Genomic DNA, 26,830 nt, shown 5'->3' with positions numbered 1-26,830 from the left:
TCTTAACATCCACTCAACTGACAAACATACAAGGAGATCGACATCTGTCGTCAACCAGAGTAAGTGTCAACAGGCTATCCATTCGTGAGCCATTAAAGCACACCCCCATCCTGCACTCAACCAATGCCACCAAAACATACTAAGTTAATTCAGCTAGGAATCAGGAGGTAAAAGAATCCCAAATTGTATGTCCTAAGGATACGGAGTCAACTACAACAAGAGGGAATGAAACCTTCTTAGCCTATGGGTTCTTATATATATGTAACATTCAATTGAAGTGAGTGAGTCACAATATCAGTCTTATAATGAAAATGATGCTGGAAATGCAGGCAGCATGTGTGGTGAAAGGGTCATCAAACCAAAACAATAATTCTGTTTCTCTTGCAACAGATGCTGCCTGACCCAAGCATTTCCATTTTCTTGTTATTACAGGATTTCTAGCATCTGCAGGGTTTTTTTTAATGGAGTTCAGTGTTAACACTATTCATATTATTTTTAAATGTCCAGAAATTTAGACATAACACTCAAGTTAAAGTGATGCTCTTTGCATTTAATCAAATTTAGCATTTGTACAAGAAATAAAGCAAGCATCCAGGTCAAAGGCCCTGCTGACAGGCAAACTCTCTTTTTGACAGTTACCCAAATTAAAAGTTTTTTTGTTTTTTTTTACATAAAATACCTATTTTCATTTACATAACTCATTCTTTTGCGTACATTAAATTTTTTCTAGAACTGTACAACTTTGTTACAAGCCAACACACGTGTTTTTTCCTCCCCCTACATAGAAACAAAAATTCCTCTCAGTAAGAGTTCCTCTGCAACAATACATTTAACATAGGTTTGGGAACTTTCCAAAACCTGCAACCCTAACAATGGAAGCGCTGAAGTTTGAAGAAGCGCATGTGATACCATGATACTCTGGCTGCTTCTCATTTGAAAAAAATGTAGTTTACAAAAAAAAATTAATTAATATATATATATTTTTTAAACAATTTGCTTTAACACAGAGCTGTGCGAGTTATTTTGGGTTTTAAATACATAAAACAAAAGAGGGGAAAATAGGCTATACAACGTTACCCGATAACAAAGGTAGAATGAAACAGAGGCCACCCGGCTGCAACAGAACAGCAATCTCCTGCCACTTTCCACCCTCAAGGAGCTTAATAAAATCCTTTTGTTTTAAAGAGTGTTTTTTAAAAAAAAACTTTCTCTTCAAGTTTGAAAGTTACTGTTGAGTTGTCCCCTTCAGAACTGAGTAGTGCATTTCTTGTCCTTCAGCCTTCAAGTTAAAGTCTACTTTGATTCTCCTCTCTCCAATCAGTGGCGTCGCATTTTTACTTTTCGGACAGGACTACCTGCTACTCCACCTTCACCACTCTCATCATCTTCATCATCCACACAATCGTGTGTCTTTCGCCAGTAATTTTCTGCAGCACAGTCACTCCTCCTGCGGTGTTTTGGCAAAATCACAGATCGTCGATTCTCCTCTTTGTCCATTTCCAAAATTCTAGGCCTTTGAAAAGGAAACAATTGAACCAGAGTCAATTTCTGTCATACCACATGTCAATGCCAAGTATGTTCAAAAAGTTAACATACTTTAACTTTGTTACTTATTACCTCATATTACAAAATGACATCTCTCCTCAGATCACCTAACTCATCCGTGCCAACTGTGTTGCCCATTGAGCTAGTCCCATCTGCCCGAATTTGGCCCACAACCCTCTAAATCTCTCCTCTCCATGTACTTCTCAAATGGCTTTTAAATGCTGCTAATGTGCCCACCTCAACCACTATTTCTGGCAGCTCATTCCAAATACGCGTCACCCTTTGCGTGAAGCTGCTGCCCCTGATGTCCCTTATAAATCTCTCGCCTCTGATCTTAAACCTATGCCCTCTTGTTTTTAAGCACCCCCTCTGTGGGAAAAAGACCATGGTGCTTTCAACCTACGTCCCCGATTATATTGTCAACCTCCATCAGGTCACCCCTCAATCTCCTACATTCCAGGGATTAAAGGCCTAGTCTACGCAACCTCTCCTTATAACTCAGGCCCCCCTAGTCCAGGAAACATCCTGGTAAATCTTTTCTGCACTCTTTCTAGTTTAATAACATTTTTCCTATAACAGGGCGACCAAAACTGTACACACTGCTCCAAGTGCAGCCTCACCAACACCTTATATAACTGCAATATAACTTCCCAACTCCTATACTCAGTGCCCTGACTGATGAAGGCCAGCATGCCAAATAGTTTCATCATCCTGTCTACCTGCACTCCTAGGTCCCTCTGTTCCATAACACTTCCCAGGGCCCTACCATTTAATGTACAAGTCCTACCCTGCTATGATCTCTCAGAATGCAAAATCTCACATTTATATGGATTGAAACCCATTTGCCAATCCTCAGCCCAGATACCTAGCAGATCAAGAACCACCCTGAAATTTTTCATTACCTTCTGCACTAACACCACCTATTTTGGTATCATCCACAAATTTATAACCATGATACATTCACATCCAAATTGTTTATATAAATTACAAACAACAACGGTCCCAGCACTGACTCCTGTGGCACACCACGAGACACAGGCCGCCAGTCCAACAAACAACCCTCAACCATCACCCTCTGCTTCCTACCACTGAGCCAATTATGAATACAATCCCCTTTCTCCCCATGCGATCTCGCCTTCCAAACTAGCTTGCCATGAGGAATATTGTCAAAGGCCTTGCTAAAGTCCATACAGACAACATCCACTGCCCTACCCTCATCTACCCTCTTGGTTACCCCCACAAAGAACTCGAAGAGGTTTTGAGACATGACTTCCCATGCACAAAGCAGTGCTGACTGTCCCGAATCAGACCCTCTTTCTCCACATGGTGGTAGCCGCTGTCTGTCAGAATCCCCTCCAGCAATTTACCCACCACCGATGTCAGACTCACATGCCTGTAGTTCCCTGGCTTGTTTTTGCTACCCTTTTTAGACAATGGTACAGCATTAGCCACTCCCCAGTCCTCCAAAACCTCACCAGTGACCAGAGATGAAGGAAAAATCTCTGCAAGGGCCTCAATTTCTTCTCTAGCTTCCCAAAAGGTCAGAGAATGCACTAGGTCAGGCCCTGGGATTTATCCAGAATGCACTTTATCCACCTTGATGCAAGGACTCCAATACCTCCTCCTTGCTAATTCGTATGTGGTCCAAGACAACACCACTCATTTCTCCCATTTCATTAGCTTCCATCATTTTCTCCACAGTAAAAACTGAAGAGAAATATTCATTAAAAATCTCACGCATTTCCTTTGGTTCCACACACAGCACTGATCTCCTCTCTCTAGCCACCCTTTTACTCTTAACATACCTATAGAACCTCTTGGGATTTTGCTTCACCTTGCCTGTGAGATCCTTCTCACATCTTTTTTGCCCTCCTAACTTCTCTCTTAAGCACACTCCTACATTTCTTGTAGTCATCAAGAGAACCACTAGTTTACAATTGCTTACGTGCAGTGTATGCCTCCCTCTTTTTCTTAACCAGTGCCCCAATATCTTTCATCAACCATGTTCTCTAAACCTGTCAGCCTTACTCTTCACTCTAACAGGAACATGCAGGCCCTGAACTCTTGACATCACACTTTTAAAGGCCTCCCACTTGGCAGACGCTCCTTTCACGTAAATGATCTCGCCCAATCAACTACTGCAAGATCCCACTTAATGGCTCAAAAATTTGCTCTGCCCCAATTCAGGACCTTAACCTGTGAACTAGTCGTATCCTTCTCCTTCAAGGTGACTTTGTTAAATTATATGGATTGGGGAGATCTCTGGATTAATTCAGGAGGATGTCAGGATGCTCTCCTAGATAAAGCTTTATTCTTTAATAAGTTTATTAGATGGTCATTTCACTGCTGCGTACAGATTGATCTTAAGCTATAAATAAGCGACAGTAATTCACAAATAATTCTTCAGCCAGTAAGCGCTTCAAGATACACTAAGAATGTTTGAGGAATTAGAAATCCTTTCTTTCAGTCCAGTATCCAGTTTGATTACTAGTAATATTTCACTCAATGCAATGCAAAATTCCTTTCCCCGACGGCCTGGGGAAAACTTCCTAGCACAGCTTGGTTCCCCAGTGTGTCCCAGCGTGCAATTCCTCCCCAATCCAACATAATTCCCCTTCCTTCCTACCTGTGTGCAGCATCTGGATCAGCCTTCCGATGGGATCTTTTTTGTTTCAGCAACGCTTGGTATCGGTCACTATTCAACTGTCTGTTGGACATGTGAACCGGTAACACTGAGCTAGTTAATGATTTTGATTCCAAACGTGGTGCATCTGTCCTTGTTCTATTGGAGAAAAAACAATAGATATTTTATAAATCTAGCAAATCTTACCATTGAACACAAATGCACACATCTACTCCAGATGCTGTTTGTTCAACACATCTTTGCTCTTATGTCACAGAATCTTCATAAAAAACTAGATGGATTGGGAATCAGAGTTTAAATGATAAGTGAAAAAAATGACAAATACACAAATCTCAAATAAAAGAGGCCAATGCTCAGCAGAAAGGAAGGCGACGTGCAAGTGTGTACAAGGTAACATTGAAGACAGACAACATAGGATACAGAAACTGAGCGGAAAGAGAAGACACCGAATGTTGAGAGACAGAAAAATCATGCTTGCTATTTGCTGCTGTTTCATGACCAATTGGCTAGAGTCTGAAAAAAATCATCTACCCGAAATGTCATTGACCTGAAATGTTAACTTTAATTCTCTCTACACACTTGCTGCTTGACCCAAGTATTTCCAGAATTCCACTTTATTTAGGATTTCCAGCATCTCCAGTTTTTGTAGTTGTGTAGCAAACACAAATCTCCTGTACCCCAATTGATGCCATTTCTTTCCAAATGATAAGGAGAGTGAACGCTTAAGGTTTTCGAAACCACTCTTAGTCTGATGATCAAAACAGATGGATGGAATTCATTCTCCTAAACACAAATGTTGACAACCTTTTTGAATTTCCTATTCTTTTTCCAAGAATTACTTTTCTTCCATTCCAGGAATGATGACAAGAAGTGAAAAAAAAACATCTAACCATATAGAAGAAATTAGCATTAAAGCTGCTACATCGAAGAATGAGAAACTCTTACTTTCGGAGTATGATAACAGCTCTTCGCTCCCTTATGTCTTGTGGCCGAATACAGTGAGTGATTTCATCTGCTGCATAATCACTGGAAAGAAAAAAAAGTGTCGAGAGTCAGTGGATCCAGCCGTAATAACCAACATGTGAAATGATTGAATTTGCACACAGTAGGCAGCACAGAATACTATAGTGCATATTGGTTAGCCCAAGAGATAAACAGAATTTACTTATTTTGTTGCACTAAGCCACTAATGCATATTCCAGAAACAAGGTCATGGCATTTTGTGTTGGCCACAACTGAACATTTTTCATATGGTAAAGACAAATGGATGCTTCTCTAGCACAGGGTATAGGAGCAAAATAAATGATGAAAACTCCAAAGAGATATTCATTCTTATATCTCATGTGTCAAAATTTTTAAAAGTTCTAAGTGTATCACCGTGACAAGTATTAGTTATGCCATCGTTTACCTACTAGTTTTACTTCCAACACAGTTCCCAAGCTGAACCTTTGCGGTACACAAGCTGACATGGCACACTGATACACAACAGCACCAGTCAGAACTAGCACCAGTCAGAACTAGCCCAATCACAGAAAGTAAAATCACATTCTGTCTGTGAAAATACAAGTACAATCTCAAGTACCAAAGTACTGAGGATGTGAGCTGGTAAAACCTCCTAGGCATTAACACAAGTTCTGTAGAAGGGATAATTAGCTGCCTAGTGGTAGGAAACTTTAGCATGGGTATCAAGAAAGGTTATAATGAAAACAGCAGTGGCCTCTCACCCATAATGGAGCGCAACAAGAGAAGAGCATTCATTCCATTATGTCCATGTTGGCTCTTTGGTGCAGCAACTAATTAATCCAACTACTCTGTTCTCACAACATGGCCTGGCATTTTTCCCTTAATAATACTTACCCAAGTCTCCTATTAAAATTTCACTTCCACCTTATGTTCAGACAACACGATTTAGATCATCATTGGTTGTAATGACAATGGCTTTCTTAGTTTTCCTCTGGTGTTTTTGCTAAACTGCTGGCAAGTGTCACCAAGCTCCAACATTCCTGTGCAAATGGAGAATTCTCAAACTTACTGGTCATACTTCGTTGGGGTTTTCCTAATTACATCCAGATGCTGGACGTCCCACAGAGACCAGTGATGATGCCTGAACTTGGTACAAATTCCAGTAGGTAGGCTGGGGAATCTGCCTGCTGAATGTCTGCCAGGTAATGTAAAGTTTAATTATTTTAGTAAAGTGGAACAGCTGTGGGGAACAAATATAAGCTAATATGTTTTTTAATTAAAATGTTGAGGTATTTTAATTTTTTAAAAAAATATTTGTTTCATTAATTTTTATAGCTTTTGAAAATTCCTGCATGCCAAGGAATTCAAAAGCATTCAAAATCCTTGATAGATTTGATAGCTGGCTGAACGAGATGGAGTGCCAAAGTCGGTTGTTCAGGCCGAATCATGTGAAGGTATTACATCATTCAAGAGTCCGCCGCCACACAAGGACTGACTATTCATAATGGGAATGGCATTTTCTAGTAGGTGAACCCTGGTTGATCCACAAAAAGGCCAGTATGTACTTACCACTTGGCAGTAGTTCACCAATGGCAGCAAGTTCTGGTCCCATTAATCTGTGCTGCCCATATAATATACAACTCAAATGCTGAAAGGATTTTACACCCTACCAACAGAAACAATTTCTCCTTATTTACTTCATCAAAATTTCATTAGCTTGAATAACTTATCAATTGTTCTTTGCTCTAAAGAGGCAGGTCAGCTTCTCCAGTTTCACAGCCCAGCTATCATTATAGTAGATGTCATCATCAAATTCCTTGAGCGAGGAACAGAATACAATACTCAAAATCTAACTATCATCTATAAATGGTTCAACATAAACTTTTCATTTGTACTCAATTCCTCAAATGATGAAACTACATTAGTGACAAGTTCCTTTTTCAAAAAAAAGCTTTTTCCCAATATGTCTCGCCACCTTCAAAGAAATGTGTAGTAACTCCAGCAGCCTCGGTCTCCCTGTTCATCCTACAGCGCATTTATGTCTCAATGCTTTCTTCCCAATGGGTAGAATGAACTATCAAATATGGTTGCTAAGTGTTTCAAGTTCTTATGGATACTTTGAATTCTGCTGCTCAACGTATTTTAAATCAAAACAACTAGTACAGCCAGTTTGTCTGTGAACAATCTTCTTAGCCGATCATCATTTCACACTTATTATTCTTATACTAGTTAATTTTCTTGGGTTCAGCAGTACAAATCATTTCCGTCAATTAGCCCTTGCTCTTTGGTCCAGCATGTGATTTTACCTGCTCTCCATCCAAGTTGTTTCCACTAAGCCTAGATATTGACAGACTATACCTCATCCTGGTTTATATCATCTACCCATATAATCTCACTTGTTTTGAAGAGCCAGTGTAGTTTTTTAAAAATTTATTCAAGGGATGTAAACTTCACAGGCTGAACCATATCTAATTGCCCTTGAGGTGGTGGTAGTGAGCTATCATTTTGAACTGCTGCTGTCCTTGAGGTATGGGTATATCCAAATGGTCTTAGGGAGGGAGTTCCAGGACATTAACCCTGCGACGGTGAAGGGACAGTGGTACATTTTTAAGTCAACATAGTCTTTGTGGTCTATGCCTTGGAGAGCAACTTCCAGGTGGTGTTCTCATGCCTTCGTGGTCTTTGTCCTAGCTGGTAGAGGTTGTGAGTTTGGAAGGAGCCATGTAGTCTTGGTGAGTTGCTGTGGTGCATCCTGTAGATAGTATAAACTGTTGCTACTGTGCATCGGTGGTGGAGTGAATGAATGGTGGTGGTGGATGAAGTGCCTTTCAAGTGGGTTGCTACGTCCCATGTGCATCAAACTTCTTGAGTGTTGTTGAAGCTGTACTCATCCAGGCAAGTAGAGAGTATGGCAACGCACTCCTGACTTGAGCTTTGTAGATGGCGGACAGGCTTTAGGGAGTCTTGTGGAATGTGTTAAACTATGTTGCCAAACAGATTTCTGAAACAATGATGATAAAGTTTTCAAATTATGATTTTTCTTATGCTTTCTCAATATTATTTCTACATATTGAGAAAATTTGTTTACATAAGTTTTTTTTGGCATGTATCATCACTCCTGAGCAATGATGAAAGAGGCAGATTAGTCTCAAAGGACACTGGTATTGCTACAATTTTCTTTCAATCACTTCATGAATATTGCTCATGCCCATTAAAATTAACTGTCAAATGTCTGTAGAAGAAATACTTCCAATATACAAATTTAAACCAATCGGTGTCAGGTAAAAAGACTTAAACTGAAGATCCACTAGTTTAGTTAACTGAATCCTTGGTGTGATAATGAGCCATGAGCCAGATATTTAAATAGCACCAAGCAGATTTCAACTAAGAACTCAATTCTATAACTGTTTTGTTAATAACATCTTTGGGAATGGTACATTATAACATCACAAATGAGAAATTACAAAAAGGAAATCTGATTTTCACTCAAATCACCACAGACCAAAATCGCCACATCATGCACAGTAAGTTCACATCTGAGAACATCATTCTATATGCTATTTTCATTTTGTAGCATAAAATTCACACAAGGTTGGGAGAAGGAACACTTAGAAAATGATTAACACAAAAGAAAATAGTACCTTGTTGCACTTGAGATTTCCATATTCTCAGCAGAGGGTGGGGGATGGTGGTGGGATGACTGGACTCAAATTTACTTAGCAGTTTATATGATCTCAGATCATATGACCTTTGGGGCAATGAACTGTTTTTCCAAGGTAGTCACTTTTGTAACACAAGGAAACAATTGTATTGATTCACAGGTTCATTCACAGGTTAAATTAACTTAGAGGTTTAAAGGATCAGTAGGCTATTTAACCATTTGACCTTATTCTGCCATTCAATAAGATCATGGCCGATTCATGACTGAGCCCCATATATCTGCTTTTCCAGATATTCCCTAATATACCTGGTTAACAAAAATCTCACTCAGATCTAAAATCAGCAACTAAACCAGTATCAACTGATGTTGTCAGAGAAGTTCCAAACTAGTACCATCACTTTTTTTAAGGCAGGTTTTCCTAACTTCACTTTTGAAAGCTCTAGCACGACACCTGGATTCCCAATCATCTACTTTCAAGTTCCTAAATATACTAGTAGCTCAAGATGGCCATTGTGGATAGAGCATAGGTGCTTGGCAAACAGTCATCGTCTACACTTGGTTTCATGATGTACAGGAGGCCACATCATGAATACAAAAGACAAGTTTGGCGGAGGTGCGTGCCTCACCTGGAAGGGCCATGTAGGTCCCTGGATGGTGGCAAGGGAGGAAGTGTCGGGACAGGTGCTGCACCTTCTATGGGGAAAGTGCCATGGTACTGAGAACAAGCGAACCAGGGGGTCATGGAGAGAGTGGTCCTTTCAGAGTGGTGGTGGAATCATATAGCGGCTGGTGGAAATGAAGACGACAGATGTCATGGATTCGGTAGCTGGTAGGGTGAAAGGGAAGGACCAAGGGAACTCTAATCTATTCTGTCTGGGGGAGAGGGGAAGGAGTTGTGGTGAGAGCAGAGATGCAGGAAATGGATGGTTCCATCAACCACAGTAGTGAGGAAGCACACATCTGGAAAGAGGAAGACATTTAAGATGTCCTGGAATGGAAAATCTCAACGCAAGAAAAGATGTGGTGGAGTTGAAGAAACTGAGAGAAAGGGATAACATCCTTACAAGAGACAGGGTGGGAGGAGGTGCAAGCCTAGGTAGCTGTGGGAGACAGTGAGTTTACAGTAAATGTCAGTGGATAGTTTGTCTCCTGAGATGGAGACAGATCCAGAAAGAGGACAGAGGTGTCAGAAATGGTCCAACTGAATGAGGGCAGGATGGAAGTTAGTGAAGTTGATAAAAGTGACACATGCAGGAGGCAACACCAATGCAATCATCAATGTAGCAGAGAAAGAGTTTAGAGTGGTGCCAGAGTAGATATGGAACAATGGCTGTTCTGTGTAGCCAACGAAAGAGCAGGCATAGCTAGAGCCCATGCAAGTTTCCGTGGTTACACCTTTGATTTGCAGAAAGAGAGAGAGGAATAAAAAGGTGTTCAGGGCAAGAACATATTCTGCCAGGCAAATGAGTGTTGGAGATGATCTGGTTGGATCTATGTTCCACAATGAAGTGGAAATACCATTCTGCCAATAATACTGTCCATTATCCTTCTCTTGTTGCTTTGGTAATTTACAGTGTTGGTCAATAATTTGCATTCAGTCCATAAACTTCAAATTTAATGAATGTTATGATATTCATTGGATATTGGACAGTTGCTCTTTTTTCTGTAGGTTACTTAAACTAGATCCAAATCTAATATGGCCTGCCCCTCTTGCGGATAACTACCCTGAACAGCCAAATTCACTAAAATAAAGCTACAATAATTTGGCATTCCTAGGTCTTTGGTGGCTCTGGAGTGGATTTTCCGGACAAGAACTTATTAATAACTCAAAATTCTTTTAAGTCACTTTGTTTTTAAAAAGGATTTTACACAGTAATATAATAAACTATCCTGTGATGCCAGTGAGTTCAAAGCAAGTGTGGAAACAGGGTGCTATTGAACCAGGTGCCGAATCGTTGGGATTTCTGAACACCTGGATAGCAGATTATTGGAGTTTTCAATCTTCCCTTCCCTGTACTGCCTAAACCAGAATACTGTAAGTGCATTGTTCTACTTGTTTCCAATAGCATTGTTTTAGTGTTTTGCTTTTCATCTTTCCTCCTTGCCCCATTCCCCATTACTAGCTTAAGTCCTCTTTATCTCACTATTATTTCGTAGAATTCTGATGCCAGCTCATTTTGTGTATGGCTCATCCCTGTCTGAATGCTAGTGTTAACATCCATGAAATGAAACCGTTCTTTATAAAATGTTCACTTTCCCTGTTTGGCTTATCCATACACCATTTTGTATTTGACTTGGGAATTAATCCGGGAAAATATAACAATCAAGTTCCCATTCCTTAATTCGGTACCCAGCACATTCCAGACAACATCTCTTGCCTGCTCAATGATCCAATATGAACCTCAAGAGTAGAATCTATCCTTCTCTACCCAATATTCTTCCCAGCCAGTTTGAAACACCATTCAAACTTCTATTAAGCATTAAAATGATGGTCAAAATTTTTTTTTCCTTTTTCAATCTTTTTATTAGTTTTCAAATTAATACAGATTAATATATAACATCAATGTTTGTACATGTAATACAAAGAGATCAGAAGAACAATCATGGCATAGATAATCATAAAGAACAGTAAAATTTAAAGAAAAATCTGTAGATCCCATGATCTCTTAGTAAATGAATATAATATAAAAGAAAGGAAAAAGATATGTTTTATATATATATATATATATATATATATATATATATATATGTATATATGTATATATATATATATAAAAATAAAAGAAAAAAATCCCCAAATTAATAAGAAAAATTATAAACAATATATCAAACCAAACTAAACAGAAAAATTTCAAAAAAAGAAAGACTGGACTGAAACTTCTCAGAAGAAACAGAGCAATATTATGTCGTCAACTCCGTTCCTCTAAATTGGAAAGTTATTGAAAGGGGATCTATATCATGTGAAAATATTGAATAAATGGACTCCAAATATCTTCAAATTTAAGCGAAGGATCAACAGTACCACTCCTAATTTTTTCCAAGTTCAAACATGATAATAGTTTGAGAGAACCATTGAAAAGTAGTAGGGGGTATCGGATCCTTCCATTTAAGCAAAATGGATCGTTTGGCCATTAACGTATCAAAGGCAATCATATGGTTAGCGGAAGCAGATAAATGGCCAGACTCTATCCTTGGTAATCCAAAAATTGCAGTGATAGGGTGAGAAAATTTTAATTACTTACCTGTTGCAAACTTATGAATTACTAAGAGTATTTGAGCCAAAAAAAAAATCAGCATCCCCTAACTATTCCCATTCCCCACAAATTCTCAAATCTGTAGACTGTGCATCAGCAATAGTTTATATGTACATATACTTGTTCAAGCCACAAGTTACAAGTGGTCACTCAGGTTCCTGATGACATCAAGTAGTTATTAGTCAGGCATTAATGAATTGACCAAACTACCAGAACTCCATTTCAGAGTTTCCCTTGCACAAAATTCTCAGTTTTATGTCATTTACAATGACAACTTTGATTTTTTTTTAATTGGTCTATGGAAATGGCACTATATTTGAGATGTCACAGTATGGCCTGCCTTCACTAGGACAGAATTTACCCTCTTCCTGTACATTATGCACCACAGATGATGGACAAACTAAACTTATAAAACAGCCCAGAAAGATATGTGGTTTGATCGTAATAGGGTTTAACTACATAGTACAAGTCTGTTCTGCCCTCTGGTGTTAACTAACTAGTACTGCCATAGCTTGATGAACTACAAAATCACTTTCCATTGCACGTCTGAAAGTATCAGAATCACGTTTATTATCACCGAGTTACATGTCATGAAATTCGTTGTTTTGTGGCAGCAATACCCCAGCTAAGTACCATCAAATCCAAAACCATTCTAAAAAAAAGTCACAGAATCAAGTGCTTAGTGGAGCTCTAACAAACTTAAGAGCATTTCCTAAAATGCAGGGTAGTATGATCAACAAACATGAATTTCCATGTACAAAGTGAAACGTTAAAAGCGGAATAGCCACCAACTGAAACACTGCATCACTTAGGCTAGATTTTGTATTAAGATACCTCTCCTAAATTAGAGGGCACTGCCCTGTCAGAGCCACTATCTTTCAGACGAGATATTAAATTGAGCTATTGCTCGTTTGCTTGATTGTTTTAGAATACCCGTGGAACTAACAGCAAAGCAGTTCTTCTAACGACTTGGCCAACGTTCCTTCCTTAACTATCACAGCAGATTAACTGTTCATCTATTATTCATGCATTATTCATTAACAAGATTTGGGTGTTGCTGATTAGGTCAATGTTTAATGTCTGCCGGAATTGCTCTTTAGAAGATAGAGATGAGCCATTTACTTGAACTGTAATACGTGTAGAAAGAGTACCCCTACGATGGTGCTGGCAAGGACTTCCAGCACTTAGGATGAAAGTACTGTTGTTTGGATTAGAGGACTTCAGTTATGGGGAGAGATTGGGTAGGCTGGGCTTGTTTACCCTGGAGTGAAGGAGGCCGTGATATGGTTTGGTACATGAGTAAAGATTCCAGAAATGAGCACCACTGAAATATCAAGCAAAAAAAAACTCAATAGAAATAATCACTATAGGATGGCAAAAAAGCTCATCCTTAATGAGCAGCTCCAAAGGGATAGATCACAGCACAGAGGAAGCAGCATCCTAGAAGTAGAGGGGGTGGCAATGGAAATTGAAAGAAAACTGCAGATGCTGGAAATATAAAACCAAAATAGAAAATGCTGGAAATACTCAGCAGATCAGGCCACATCTGTAGGAAGAGAAACAATGTTTCAGGTCAGAGACCCTTCATCAGAACTGAGGTGGTAGTGGGTCTGATAGGTCTTGCCATAAACATTTTTAGTGATCACTCATAAAATACTGTATATGCAGAACATAATATAGCTTGGTACAGTATCTAGGGTAATGTTTGCTAGAATTTCAAATTGATTAAAAGAGTATGACTGCAAAGTTTTGCACTGCACAGTGGAGGAGTGTTTGTTAAATAAACACAGAGCAAGTACATTTATCTGCATTGGATGAATGATTCCTTCCACTAAAACTTGCATCTCTGCCTAGTCACCCATTTCAACTGGGCAACAACTAAGCTGGGGGTCTAGTAAATGTTGATCTGCTCCATCTTAGTATATTAACATTCTTCTTAACTACAAAGTGAAACTGGTCCCCTTTTCACACTGCAGCCACAGCAGCAATTTGTATTCAGTATAGTAGGAAAATGCACACTGGAAATGCACATTTCATACATGATCTTATAAACAAGTGAAAATTCAAGAATCATGGTTCCTAAAAAGAGCAAACGCGGTGCGTCTGTGCTAATGCATCCTGATTTTCTTTTTGAAAGCCTTAAAAAAAAACTCCGCATTGAACTGTGGTATTTGCGTGTGATTTAACAATTTAGGCACTGGATTTTCACCTTATGACCAAATTAGTTCAAGGTTACTGTTGTCTAATAGGACTCTGGGAATCTGGGAGCTGCAAGAACATATCACTAAAATACACTGGGAAAAGAGGTGGTTTGAGAGGGTGCTGGGGGATTAGGGGGTTCAGGAAAAACAGGCAGTCAGGATGACTGAGTAAAAAGTAATGAAGAGCTACAAACAGTGAGATGCAAGTCTACTGACCATAGTTTACCAGAGATGATCAACGATAAGAAACTCGTTCCTTTTGCAACAGAAATGTCAACTTTAGTCTTTGATTATCTCACCTCAACATTCCCCAGGATACTATTACAATTGCAAAACAAATGCAAAGAAAGCACTTTTCACCCTGTGTTGAGACTAGACGCAGATTAGAGGAACAGCACCTCATATTCCACCTTGGTAGTCTCCAACCTGACAGCACGAACGTAGATTTCTCCAACTTCCAGTGACCACTCCCCTCTGTCCCCCCCCCCCCCTTTGTTTTCGCTTATCACACCAGCCCCACACAATCCTCCCTCCAGTTCCCCTCCTCACCACCTTCCCTTTATTCCATGGTCCACTGTCCTCTATCAGATTCTATCTTCTTCAGCCCTTTATCATTTCCACCTATCACCTCCCAGCTTCTTGCATCATTCCCACTCCTGCCTATCTTCCCCCTCTCACCTGGATTCACCTATCACCCACCAGCTCTTGCTCCACCCCCTCCCTTTTATACTGGCCATCTCCCCTCTTTCGTTCCAGTCCTGATGAAGGGTGTCGACCTGAAACATCAACTGTCCATTTCCCTCCACAGATGCTGCCTGACCCGCTGAATTCCTCCGGCATTTTGTGTTGCCTCACACTATGCATGTAAATGTTTAGTGTGTACACCGAAAAATTAAAATATCATACCAGTGATGGAAGGATAGATCCTGCACATCTCAGAGAGATAAGAGGATTCAAATTGTGTTATGCTATCTTCAATATTTTAACGCTTGCAAAGAAAAACCAATACTTGGTTGGACTTGAACTGCTGCTCGCCTCATGCAGAGTGTGAGATCATTGCAGAATGTCACCAATCATTTTCCCTGACCAACAACAAACCAAGTGTTCAAAAATTAAATTTTTCAAAACCATGACTTGTGTTTTCAAGAATTTCACTCTTGCAAACTGGATTGCTCTTGCTATTAAATAGAGCATTACCACCATTAACTTAATTCCCTGTACCTTCAACACTCTCCTCTCAATCATGCAGACTCTTGGTCCCTCAAATGTGGGCAGCACATAGACAATGATTGTCAATATCATATACAAACCAGAACACAATCACAAGATGATCAAATGCTGTACCCACCTGCATCTCTTTTACACATACATAATCATAACAAATGAGCTAAAATCTTCCAATTAAGCATGGGATTAAATCAGATTGTTCTAATCTGAATAGCTCTGATCATCCATTTATCTACTTGTGGGAAACCAAATTGCCCCGTAATTACATTGCAGTGAAGAGAGCTCGAAGCATAACATCCAAAAGGCAATATTTGCACTATATTCAAAAATACAAAAAGAACTGCCAATAAAATGTACTGATTTATTTTTCATCAATTTGAATAATTGATGAAAATAATTAAATTTCAGAGGAGGAATTAAAACAATGCAGGCAGTGACCATGTCGAAGTCAAAGTCATCCACATCCATTTTTAGTGACATCAAACCATGACAGCTTTTAGACTTGGTATAGGTGGGAATACTGTGTTCCAAGTTCAGAATGATCCAAGACAAACAGTACAAAGATCCAAGCAAAAACTCAGATTATACTTGTCACATCAGTGAAAAGAAATTTTCATATTGGAGCATCACTACTCAAAGGAATACTGGATGGCAAGTAGGACAAAAGAGTCAGCCAAAAATGACAATTCCTCGCCAGTCATGGTAGGCATAAAGATGTATGTACATCCTTTAGTGATTCAGCAAGTTAAAGGGGTTTTTCAGCAACAGATATTTCCTGTTGCCCAAGTACAAAATTATAGCTTGTTTGCCCTAAGCGCTGCTCTTCTGGCAAAGTCATCCATCTGTTGAAGCAATCTCATATTAATATAAATAGCAATGAAGTCTGGGAGGTGACTATTTTTGTGCTACTACAATTTCATTGTGCAGTGTTGGTTCCCCAAAGTGCTCATCAATGACAGGACTTTGCAAAACACTCCCACCCAGTTATCATTGCTCCTCCCTTCTCCATGTGTCTTTTGGCAAAGGTACTTTGCAGCATATTTCATCAGCATATATAATCAAAACAGTTCCAGGTTTGAGCCCATGCCTACAATGTTAACTTATCCAATAGTGGAGATATTAACACTGACTAGTAGGATAGGAAGAATGGGGGAAGATAAGCCAGTTATTACTGCTGATTTTGGTTCACACTCCAAATGAGCATGACCTCTGTGGTTAAATAAAAACCGCGAAAAATATTAAACTAAAGAACTGTTGACCCAGAGTGTTTACAGTTCTTCTTGCTCACTAATCGCAGCTAGGTGATCACAAAAGCAGATCATTAATGTTGGAAATATGATATTATGGAAACACTTGTGCAGAGAGGAAGAGTTAAAATTTCAGGTCAATGAACTTTCATTAGAACTGTGATAAACAACTTTCAGCTAGTACAGAGCCAGGAAAAGGATGAGAAAGGCTGTCATTTGCCTAGAGGTAAACTTCTCTGACCACTTGCTATTACAATACTGCACATGGTGACCAAAATTCATTTTGAACTCAACACCAACACAGTTACTAAATATAAAACTCATCTAACTGACAATGGAAAGCCGATGGTTAAAATAATTTCTAGAAGTAATAGATTATAGTTTTGGAGACTTCCTGATTAGGCTGAGTGATTCAGCTAAAATGTTGCTGGTATTTATGATATAACCCATTGTTCCGCCAATAATAATCCTTACTGAAATGGCTTTCAAGCTTTATACTATGGCAAACTACACCCAATCCCCAACAGAACCCCTACAGATACTGAAATACCATGCCCCACCCTACTCTCTTATAAATACTGACCCTTTCAGGGATCCATCCTCCTCTCCATCCTGCAAATACGAATAAATAATTGGATCCCTTCACACCACTACAGACTATTGAGAACTCTTCCCTCATAAATACTGACACCCCAAATAACCCTCTCAGAGAATACTTGTAAATACAAACACTTATCCCAAAACTCCTTCTGAATACTGACATGCCCTCAAGAGCCCTATGCAAATACAGGCATGTGCCTCTGGACACCTCAATCCACTTATAAAAACTGATAGTAAGATGCCAAAGCATACAAACAATCTTCCATTAGCATATAGAAATATAATGCACTAGCAAGCTAGCACAGTACTGAAAGTAGAAAGAAAATTAGATGCTTGTTCAAACAAACAGAAATTTGATGAACTCATATTTCCCATTCCAAAATCTGAGATTAATTATAGATTTTTGAAAATATTAAGAAGCAATTAAATTTAAAGACAATAAAGAATATATGGTCCTGAAATTTCTGACCAGGTTTTCATTCAGCTAAACTTTGCACCAGATAGAGGAGGAAACTTGAGCAGACGACCAATAGCTTCCCTCCCCCTTCCACCCCCCCCAAAAAAAAAGGCAGTGCACCATATTTTGTGCTTATTTATTCATCCACAGTCCGTCATTCCTTGCCTGTTTGTTCTTGCTTTTTAACAAGATACATTTCTTCTAGACTCTACTGATCACAGTTTAAAATAGTTCCCAATGCCATTATATTCTAGTCATAATTTCCTTCCCCCAGCCTTTCCATTCTCAATCCCATATCGTTTTTATTTCTCATCTTTTTGTATTACATCTTTCACAACGTAATTTTTTATGATAAAGACTGTGGTTATTTTTGCTTAGAAGTCCCTCAACGCATTCAACTTTGACCACTTCTGATATTTTTCTCTTGACCACATCCAGCAGTGCTTCTCCTCTGAATTTCACCACGGGATATGGCTGAAATACTAGAGAACCGGCAAATGGCCAAATGAAAGATCCCAGAATAGACACCCGCTTGAAATAAGTCACTGTGTGACTTGTAGCAGCTGGTTCCTTTAATCAAAGTTGTTTCTTCCAGAAAGTTCTGCTTTAAATCAAGAGTATTCTAGAAAGCATGACCTAAACTGCTTTGGAATAAAGAGTCTGAAGCAGAACTTGGTAGTACATGAAAATAAACTACATCACAGCTCCTTCCTCCTGCACCCCCACCAACCTCTCCCTCTAATCCAAATATTTAGCAAATTCCGTCATTCTAAATGTCATGACTAATCTGCACTTCAACCCCATTTAGCTGGAGCTAACAAAAATCCACTTCAGCTTAAAATTTTAATCAATTCAGAATTCTGGAATTCTTTATTTCTATTATCTTGAATTTAAAATGTATAACAAGGGCAGATTACAAATACAACAATTACTACCAAGAACAGGAATCCTGCTCAGAACACAACAGCCTTGAATATATGCTTGTGAATTTATAACATTGTCATCATTGCCCAGATGACAATAATACAAATTCAACTCATATTTATAAGTATTCACATAACCAACAAAACATAATTAATTCACAATTCATGCAATAACATGGCACCAATTTGTGTTTCAAGTAAACTCCTACATTAATTTTTCAGCAACTTAGTTGAAGACTTGCTAATATTTGCCTATTTTTAATATATAGACTGTCCCTGGGTTACAAACGCCCAACTTGTACATATGAACAAACTCCCATAATATTACTAAATTCAAAAGTATGACATACATACATTTGTTCTTATAAATAGAACTAATTTTTGTTCTCTCTCTCCACTTTTAGTGATTGTTCTTTTTTTTTACATCAGTCTTTATGCTTTTGACACCATTCATTACAATCTTGTGGAGATATGTGTATTTTCTGACTTGTGGGGAAAATCAACTTACGGACGTCTGTAAAAACAGAACCTGTTCATAACTGGGGGGTGGCCTGTACACACTTCTACAAACAATGTAGGCGTTCCAGAGCGTCATACTGAAGAGCTAAAATTTTCACAGTAGTTTTACAAGTTAACTGTTCAGAGTAGTCAATGCTCATGTCAAAGATTTCACTAAGCATTTGATCAATTGTTCACTGTGCTATTGGTAATGTGCAATCAAGAAGATTTCAAAACAAAAATAGATACATCTTTACTCAATCCTATCTTCTGATAATCCCACAAAATAGCATGAATCACTGACTGTAGGAGCCTCTACTGCAATTCCAGCCTTTCCCCCAAATCTCTCTCCCACCACCACAATGGAGAAGCACATCAAGCAATTCCATCAACCCTCTTAAAAATTCAAGGCTGTCCCTCTGAATTTTTTTTCCCCATAACTTGGTTATAACAGTTGTTAGACTGACTAGTATGGCGTTCCTTTTTCCTTAAACAATGGAGACAAAATAGACATTTTTAATCCTCTGAAACTATGTTTATAGCCAAAAAGAAATGGAAAACAATTGTTAGATTCTACACCACTTCCTATGTGGTTCATTTATGAGTCTTGGATATATTTTAACTGGATCTGGTGATTTATCCACTGTTTAAAAATGCTAGGGCTTTCTGCAAAAATAACACAAGAGAAAGAATGCGTCATTGTTGGAGAGGACAATGAAATTATAGTTGGTTGTAATTACCCCAACACTTAGCAGAATGGCTAATAACCAAAATAAATGGACAAGCCTAACCAAGTCTTTCCCTTAGAAGGATTTCAGACTCCTTGATTAAAATATCAGAGGAAAAGTATAAATCCGGAATTGCGGAGACCATACAATACACAGGTGTGCTGTACTACTAAGCTAGTATACAGATTTTTACATCAAATTCTATGCAAAATGTGGAATTAGTAACTAGAGATTATTTCACTTTCCATTTTAAAATCTATGTCCAGAGTGAAATAAAAGAAAGTACTAAAATGCACAAGTTAGTCAAGCCATTGCTTCCAATTTACAGCGACGAGAAATTTTATCAATTCCAAGCAATTCATAATCTGAAGCCACTGAGTGGCAGACGAACACCTTTCCAGTAATGTGACAATTTAAATCAGAAAGAGAGCAGATCAAGTGCATGAAGTCACAAGAGAATGGACCAAGAATATAATAAGGTACAACTAGCTGGTTTATTCTTTAAGGACTGTGGACTGAATTATACTAAAATTACCAACAATAATTTTTCAAATCTTTAAGAACTAAATAAAGCAAGACAGATTGAAGGGCAGGTGACTGCAGACTGTGGAAGTTGCTGAATGCAGTGTGGTCCCCAACAACTTAATCTTTGGAAAGTGATTTCGGCATAGGGAACTTCAACTCAGAACTGTTGGAATCTGAGCTGAGGACCACAAAAGACCAGGAAGAAAATCATCTGGTCACTTTAGATTAGTAAGTAATTTAGGTTTAGTCAATCTTCAGGGAAAAGAATGCAAAATGGAATCAGGCAGGTGTGGGTACCCAGGATATGGCAATGAAGGAGCCTCATATATTGCATTTGCACAATAGGTATGAGGTTCTTGTACCTTATGTGGAAGAGAGCAAGGGAGGATAAGTAAGCCAGCCAAATCAGAATACAGAGTGCTATTCATTTGGCGGCTTGGGGAAGTGGTGCAGGGGAAAGGAAGATGGTGGTTGTGGGATGGAAGCGAGGCAGAAATACTGGAACGTGCCAGAGGTTGAGGGACAGTAAAAAAAAATCAGGTGAATAGACACTGTTCTCTGTATCTACAAACATGAATATCAAAGGCTGTGAATCATATTTGGTACTAGGATTAAGGACATTTCCTCTGGATTGGGACAAGAAATTGGGAGTGGAAGGGGGAGGAGGATCCAGTTGTCATGACTATGCATGAACCAAGATGGGTAGAAGAAAGAAGGTTTGCTGAGGGCATGAGATTACCACCCGAGCTATATGCCAATTGATACAAGGTCAAACAGATCAGAACTGAACGCGTGGCTTGGAAAGTAATTTTTGAGAAAGGATTTTGATTTGCAAAAAACTTTGCAATGGCACCAGCATGAGAGAGAGGGAGGTTATCCACTTGGACAAATTAGCTTTACTTGAGTCAGGCTAGAGCCAAAGACCTGGCAAATCAAATCTCAACAGCTGTGGACAAGGCTTTAAACTAAATGTTGGAAGTGGGGGTGGAAGAGGACTGGAAAGGCCCTAGAAAATTGAAGAGAATTGGCAAGATGTCCTGAAACGGTAAATAATAACCAAAGTGTAACAGAAAGGGATAGAATGTAACAGTAAAAGTTCAGCAGCATAGATCAAAGGAGTGAAAACATTTAAAAGTCAAAATTAAAAACTCTTTATCCAAATGCATTAACCAACTGTAACAAAACTGAGTTTTTTTCCCCCCAATGTGAACAAGGCTAAAAGCAGAATATGAAGACTCAAGAGACTGCAGATGCTAGAATATGGAGCAGAAAAGCAAACTGCTGGAGGAACTCAGAAGGTCAGACAGCATCCGATGGGGAAGAGGAATAGCTGACGTTTTGGGTCAAGACCCTGCTGCAGGGTCGACCATTTCTTTCCCTCTCCAGTTGCTACCTGGCCCACTGAGCACCTTCAGCAGTTTGCTTTTTGCTAAAAACTGAATATTCCAGAGTAGCTAACATTTCAGAAAGAACTTGAAGAGGAGATGGGATATTTCTGATAATAAATGATGACATCAAGATGGTCAGAAAGGATCTTGTCTCAAAAGACTGGGGACCACCTGTACTAACCCCAGGTTATACAAAGGTTCCGTCCCAAAGAACTATCCACAAACCAATTTTTCCCCAGAAATTAAATGAATTTCCTCCACACCTCTTTCCTCTGCATCACTTTCCATACAATTCCTATAACTTCATCAAATATCTTCTATGTTCACCCTAACACTACCCATAATTAAACTAATGGAACAAATACTGTATCCAGTTGTTAATGAATACCATAAAACATTTTAATATTATTTGTTCGGCTTCTTTAAAAATTCATGGGAGAATTTGCATGAAGTTGGATTTCTGTAAGTTAGGCCTTCCGTAAACCAGGGAGCTCCTGTATCATTAGTTTAAGTGGAGATATGGAATAATATGGAATAGGAAACACCAGTGATTGTGGCCTACAGGATCTAATAGTTGCTATATTGTTGGACAAATAATCAATTAAGAAATAACAGTGGTCAGTACATTGGCATAGCAGGTAGTTCCGGTTTATCATAATCAGATTCTGATTAACTAAGTATTTCCAGCATTCTCTTTTATTCCATATGTCCCATAACTGTTTGTTCTGCATCTCAGTTCCAACATCGTTCCCCCTCCCCCAGGTCCACTGCTTCCTCTTCCTTTGTTTACATTCCTGGAGATAGATCAACTGTAATTAACAAGCATTCATTGCACACTCTCATATGGCATCAACAGCAATGGGCCATGTGGATAATCTTGGAATATCATTTCTTGGTGGAAACCATTTGGTCTCACCACAAATTACACTTATTTTCAATTCTAATTCAGGAGTCATCAAATGAAGCATTAACTATGTTCCTCCCTTCACAGTTACTACCCAACCTGCTGAGCATCTCCACCACTATATGCTTATATTTCAGATTTGCAGCATCTGCAGTTTGTTTCTTACTTTTCAACAATTTTAGAACTCTCCTTCCAAACGAGACAGGAAAAATGCAACCTTGCAATAAAAGGTCCCTCTGGGAAACAGCAGTAATGTGAAAGAATTTTGTACTTCTAAAACTAGGGTCAAGCCTAAATAAAAGCAGGTATTAAAAAAGTAAGAGGGGCTTTAGCCAAGATGGGTTGATAAATTAAAAAGATATGACAGCAAGAGACATTTCAAAAACTTCAATTCTCAACAAATACTCATTCCATTAGAAAATAAACCAATGGATAAAGCAACCCACATATTGCTAACTAAAACAGTTAATAGATTTAAAGAAAAAGGTTTAAAAGAGGAGTTGCAAAGAACAGCAGCAGGAAAAATGACTGGGGCAATTTTAGAAACCAAAGAACAACTATAGAAAAGTAAATAGACAAACTAGAATGTGGGAGTAAATTAAATACAAAAATGGATTGCCAGAATTTCTGCAAAAAAAAGTAAATAGGGAGAGAGTATCAAAAATTAATGTTGGTCCCTCAGATGTTGAGATGGAAATTTAAGAGTGAGGAAAAAGGAAGTGACAGAAACAAATATCTGTAATCATCTTCATAGTAGTTTGCACCAAGAGTTTAACAAAATAGTAAGTAACCATTGGGCAAGTGATGAGAAATTTAAAAACAATTAATATCAGGACAGAAAAAATACTTAAATTAGTGGGACCTGACGGCCTACATCAAGTGTTCAAAAAGAGGTGGCAGCTAAAATAGTGGATTAGATGCCAAAATTCTCCAGATTCTGCTAAGATCCCAGTAGGATAGAAAACAGCTTTTCAAAAATAATTAACAACATATTTAAAAGGTACTTGTACCTTTTAAATATGTTGTTAATAATTGTTGAAAAGGTACATGGAAGGTAAGAATTAGAGGGATATGGGCCAAACACAGGCAAATGGGACTAACTCAGATGGGAATCTTGGTTGGCATTGACCAGTTTCCATGCTGTATTACTCTATGACTAAGAAAGAAGGGAACTACAGGAACATTAACATCAGTCACTGGGAAAATGCTGGATTCCATTATTAGGTGATAACAGATTCCATAAAATGCATAACATGATTAGGGATGCCATCTCCCTGGTCCTACACTCATCTCTGGAGCATCTGGACAGTAAAGGCACTTACGTTAGACTGTTTATTGACTACAGCTCCACCTTCAATACTATAATTCCAAGCAAACTCATCACCAAACTCAGAGACCTGGGACTCAACACCTCCCTTTGCAACTGGATCCTCGACTTCCTCATCAACAGACCGCAATCAGTAAGGATAGGCAGCAACACCTCCTCCATGGTTATTCTCAACAATAGTGCCCAACAAAGCTCTGTCCTCAGCCCCCTACTCTACTCCCTATACACTCATGGCTGCGTGGCCAGATTCTGCTCTAACTCCATCTACAAGTTTGCAGATGATACCATCATAGTGGGCCGTATCTCAAATAACTATGAGCCGGTGTACAGGAAGGAGATGAGAGAGCTTAGTGACATGGTGTTATGACAACAACAACGTCAGCAAAACAAGAACTGGTCATTGACTTCAGGAAGGGGGGTGGTGCACATACTCCTGTCTATATCAACAGTGCTGAGGTTAAGTGAGTTGAGCATCCTATCTGAATGCATCACAGCTTGGTATGGCAACTGCTCTGCCTGTGACCACAAGAAACTGCAGAGTTGTGGACACAGTTCAGTACATCATGGAAACCATCCTACCCTCCGTGGACTCTGTCTACTTCTCACTGCCTCGGTAAAGCAGCCAACATAATCAAAGATCCCACCCACCCCGGATGTTCTCTCTTCTCCCCTCAGGACAGAAGGTACAAAAGCCTGAAAGCACATACCACCAGGCTCAAGGACAACTTCTATCCCACTGTTATAAGACTACTGAATGGTCCCTAGTACGATAAGATGGACTCAACCTCGCAATCTACCTCGTTATGACCTTGTACCTTATTGTCTCCCTGCACTGACACTTTACTCTGCATTCTGTATTGTTTCACCGTGTACTACCTCAATGCACTGTGTAATACATTGGTCTATACGAATGGTATGCAAGACAAGTTTTTCACTGTACCTCAGAACAAGTGACGATAATAAACCAATTTCAATTCCAGGCAGTCAGTACGACTTAACGATAGTGAAATGATGTTTTGAAAAAAAAACCTGCCCCTTAAAGACGTAAACAGGAAGATAAAGGAAGCTAGTGAATATACTGCATCTAGTTTTCCAAAAGGTACAAAATCCTAAATGAAAGGTGACCAAAATGATGTAGGCTCATGGGTTTGGAAATGGAAAGGTTGATAGAAAATGAAGGACAGGATGAACACGTCATTTTCAGGTCAGTGAGCTGTAACTGATCAAGGATCAGAATTGGTGTTCGGCTGTTTGTAATCTATGTTTTTAATCTGCATCTATGACTTTGATGAAGGGACCAAGTTCAGTGATAATACAAAGATAGAAGTGGAAGTTGTGAGGAGCACAGATGGTTTAAGTGAGTGGGCAAAAAGGGGGCAAATAAAGTATAATTGAAGAAATGTTGGAAGAAAATTACATGTACATTTCTTGTATAGGGACACACAAAGACAACATGCAAATACAGCAGGTTATTCAGACAGCAATTAACTTTATTGCATTGGGGATAGAGTAATAGTTTTTTTTCCCTCCCAACTGTGCAGGGATACAGTGAGACCACACTTCAAAGAATACCTTTTTAAAACAAAATGTACATACCTGCCATAGAAGTGGTCTGGCAAAGTTCATTAGAATACCAACAAGGAAAAATTGAACAGACACTCTGGACTGTATTCTCTGGAGGTCAGAAAAATGAGATCTAATACTAAAAAGGTTTTGGACAATAGGGAAAATCAAGGATTATTGTGTCCATGCTAAAAAATGGAAAAGGAGAAGTGAGAATCTTAGTGAATGCAGCTGGTTCAAGAAGTAGAACGGCCTTCTTGTGCTCTTACTTTTTCTTCCGAGGAGTAGATGAGACATAAATAAAAGCACAAAACACTTCTGGTTTGAGGAAATACTGCTCACGATCTGGAAGGAAACTGTATGAAGCTTCATTATGCATGTGATTCTTCTATCTCCAACTTTCAATCTCCCAAACAGTGCTGAGCTATTTAAGGGTAGCAAGGGTATCCAGTGCACTGCGCCAATGACCTTTCATCATGTGAGCCTGCATCAGCAACCAGTTGAAACATGTGGAAGAGCTCCAGCCAAGACTTAAAGTCTTCAGCTACCAAACTTCTATGTGGTCCAGTACACCAATCACAAGGCAAAACCATAGCAGATTCTTCCCCATTCATTGCAGGATGCTTTAGGTAAAATAGCATTGCTTAAGTAAATTTAAACCAGGAACTGCTCTGTACAATGACATCTACCAGTGAAGCTTATTTTGCAGTTGGGGTAGAAAGACATGAATATTACTGACCTCCAGAAACCAAATTTCCTGTTAACCATTCTAGTAGAATAACAATGGTGACATGCACCACAGGTATGCCCACACTGGATTGCTATACTCAAGTACTTAACCCAGCTGAAAGGATTAAAAAATGGCCACAGATTTTTGGCATATATTGTTATAACACTACCTGTTTAATGCATTATTTTGGAGAGATTGGGATGGATGTGATTGCAAAGTAAATTTCAGTATTTAAGTAGGTCATACGAAGGAAAAGTTTAGAAAATACCAACTTACCCATTGCAGAATTTAAGCCAGAGAAAACACACTATATTTGTTAGTTACAATCCTATTATTTGCAAGTTACAATCCTATTATTTGCAAGTTTCAACAGAAATACATTTCATAATCAAGAATATTTTCATTAAGATTTGCATGTTCTCTGTTTGGATGAGGGCATTCTAAA

At 38.8% G+C, this 26,830-nt stretch overlaps 1 protein-coding gene across 1 annotated transcript in view; it reads right to left on the bottom strand.

The window, feature by feature from the left end:
- Positions 1-262: 262 nt before the first annotated feature.
- The window catches only part of alkbh5 (alkB homolog 5, RNA demethylase), a 36,610-nt gene continuing 10,042 nt past the window's right edge, over positions 263-26,830 (bottom strand). Inside the window, exons 2-4 of the mRNA XM_052021542.1 lie at positions 5,135-5,215; positions 4,172-4,327; positions 263-1,513 (exon numbers count right to left, since the gene is read on the bottom strand). Coding sequence (XP_051877502.1) covers positions 1,318-1,513; positions 4,172-4,327; positions 5,135-5,215 — 433 coding nt within the window. The 3' untranslated portion in view covers positions 263-1,317. The remainder of the gene's footprint in view (positions 1,514-4,171; positions 4,328-5,134; positions 5,216-26,830) is intronic.

The sequence above is a fragment of the Pristis pectinata genome, chromosome 8 (genome assembly GCF_009764475.1).
Source record: "Pristis pectinata isolate sPriPec2 chromosome 8, sPriPec2.1.pri, whole genome shotgun sequence".
In the NCBI taxonomy this organism is placed as follows: domain Eukaryota; kingdom Metazoa; phylum Chordata; class Chondrichthyes; order Rhinopristiformes; family Pristidae; genus Pristis; species Pristis pectinata.
Note: the sequence above shows the minus strand (reverse complement) of the source record. Positions and strands in the feature narration are given on the sequence as shown.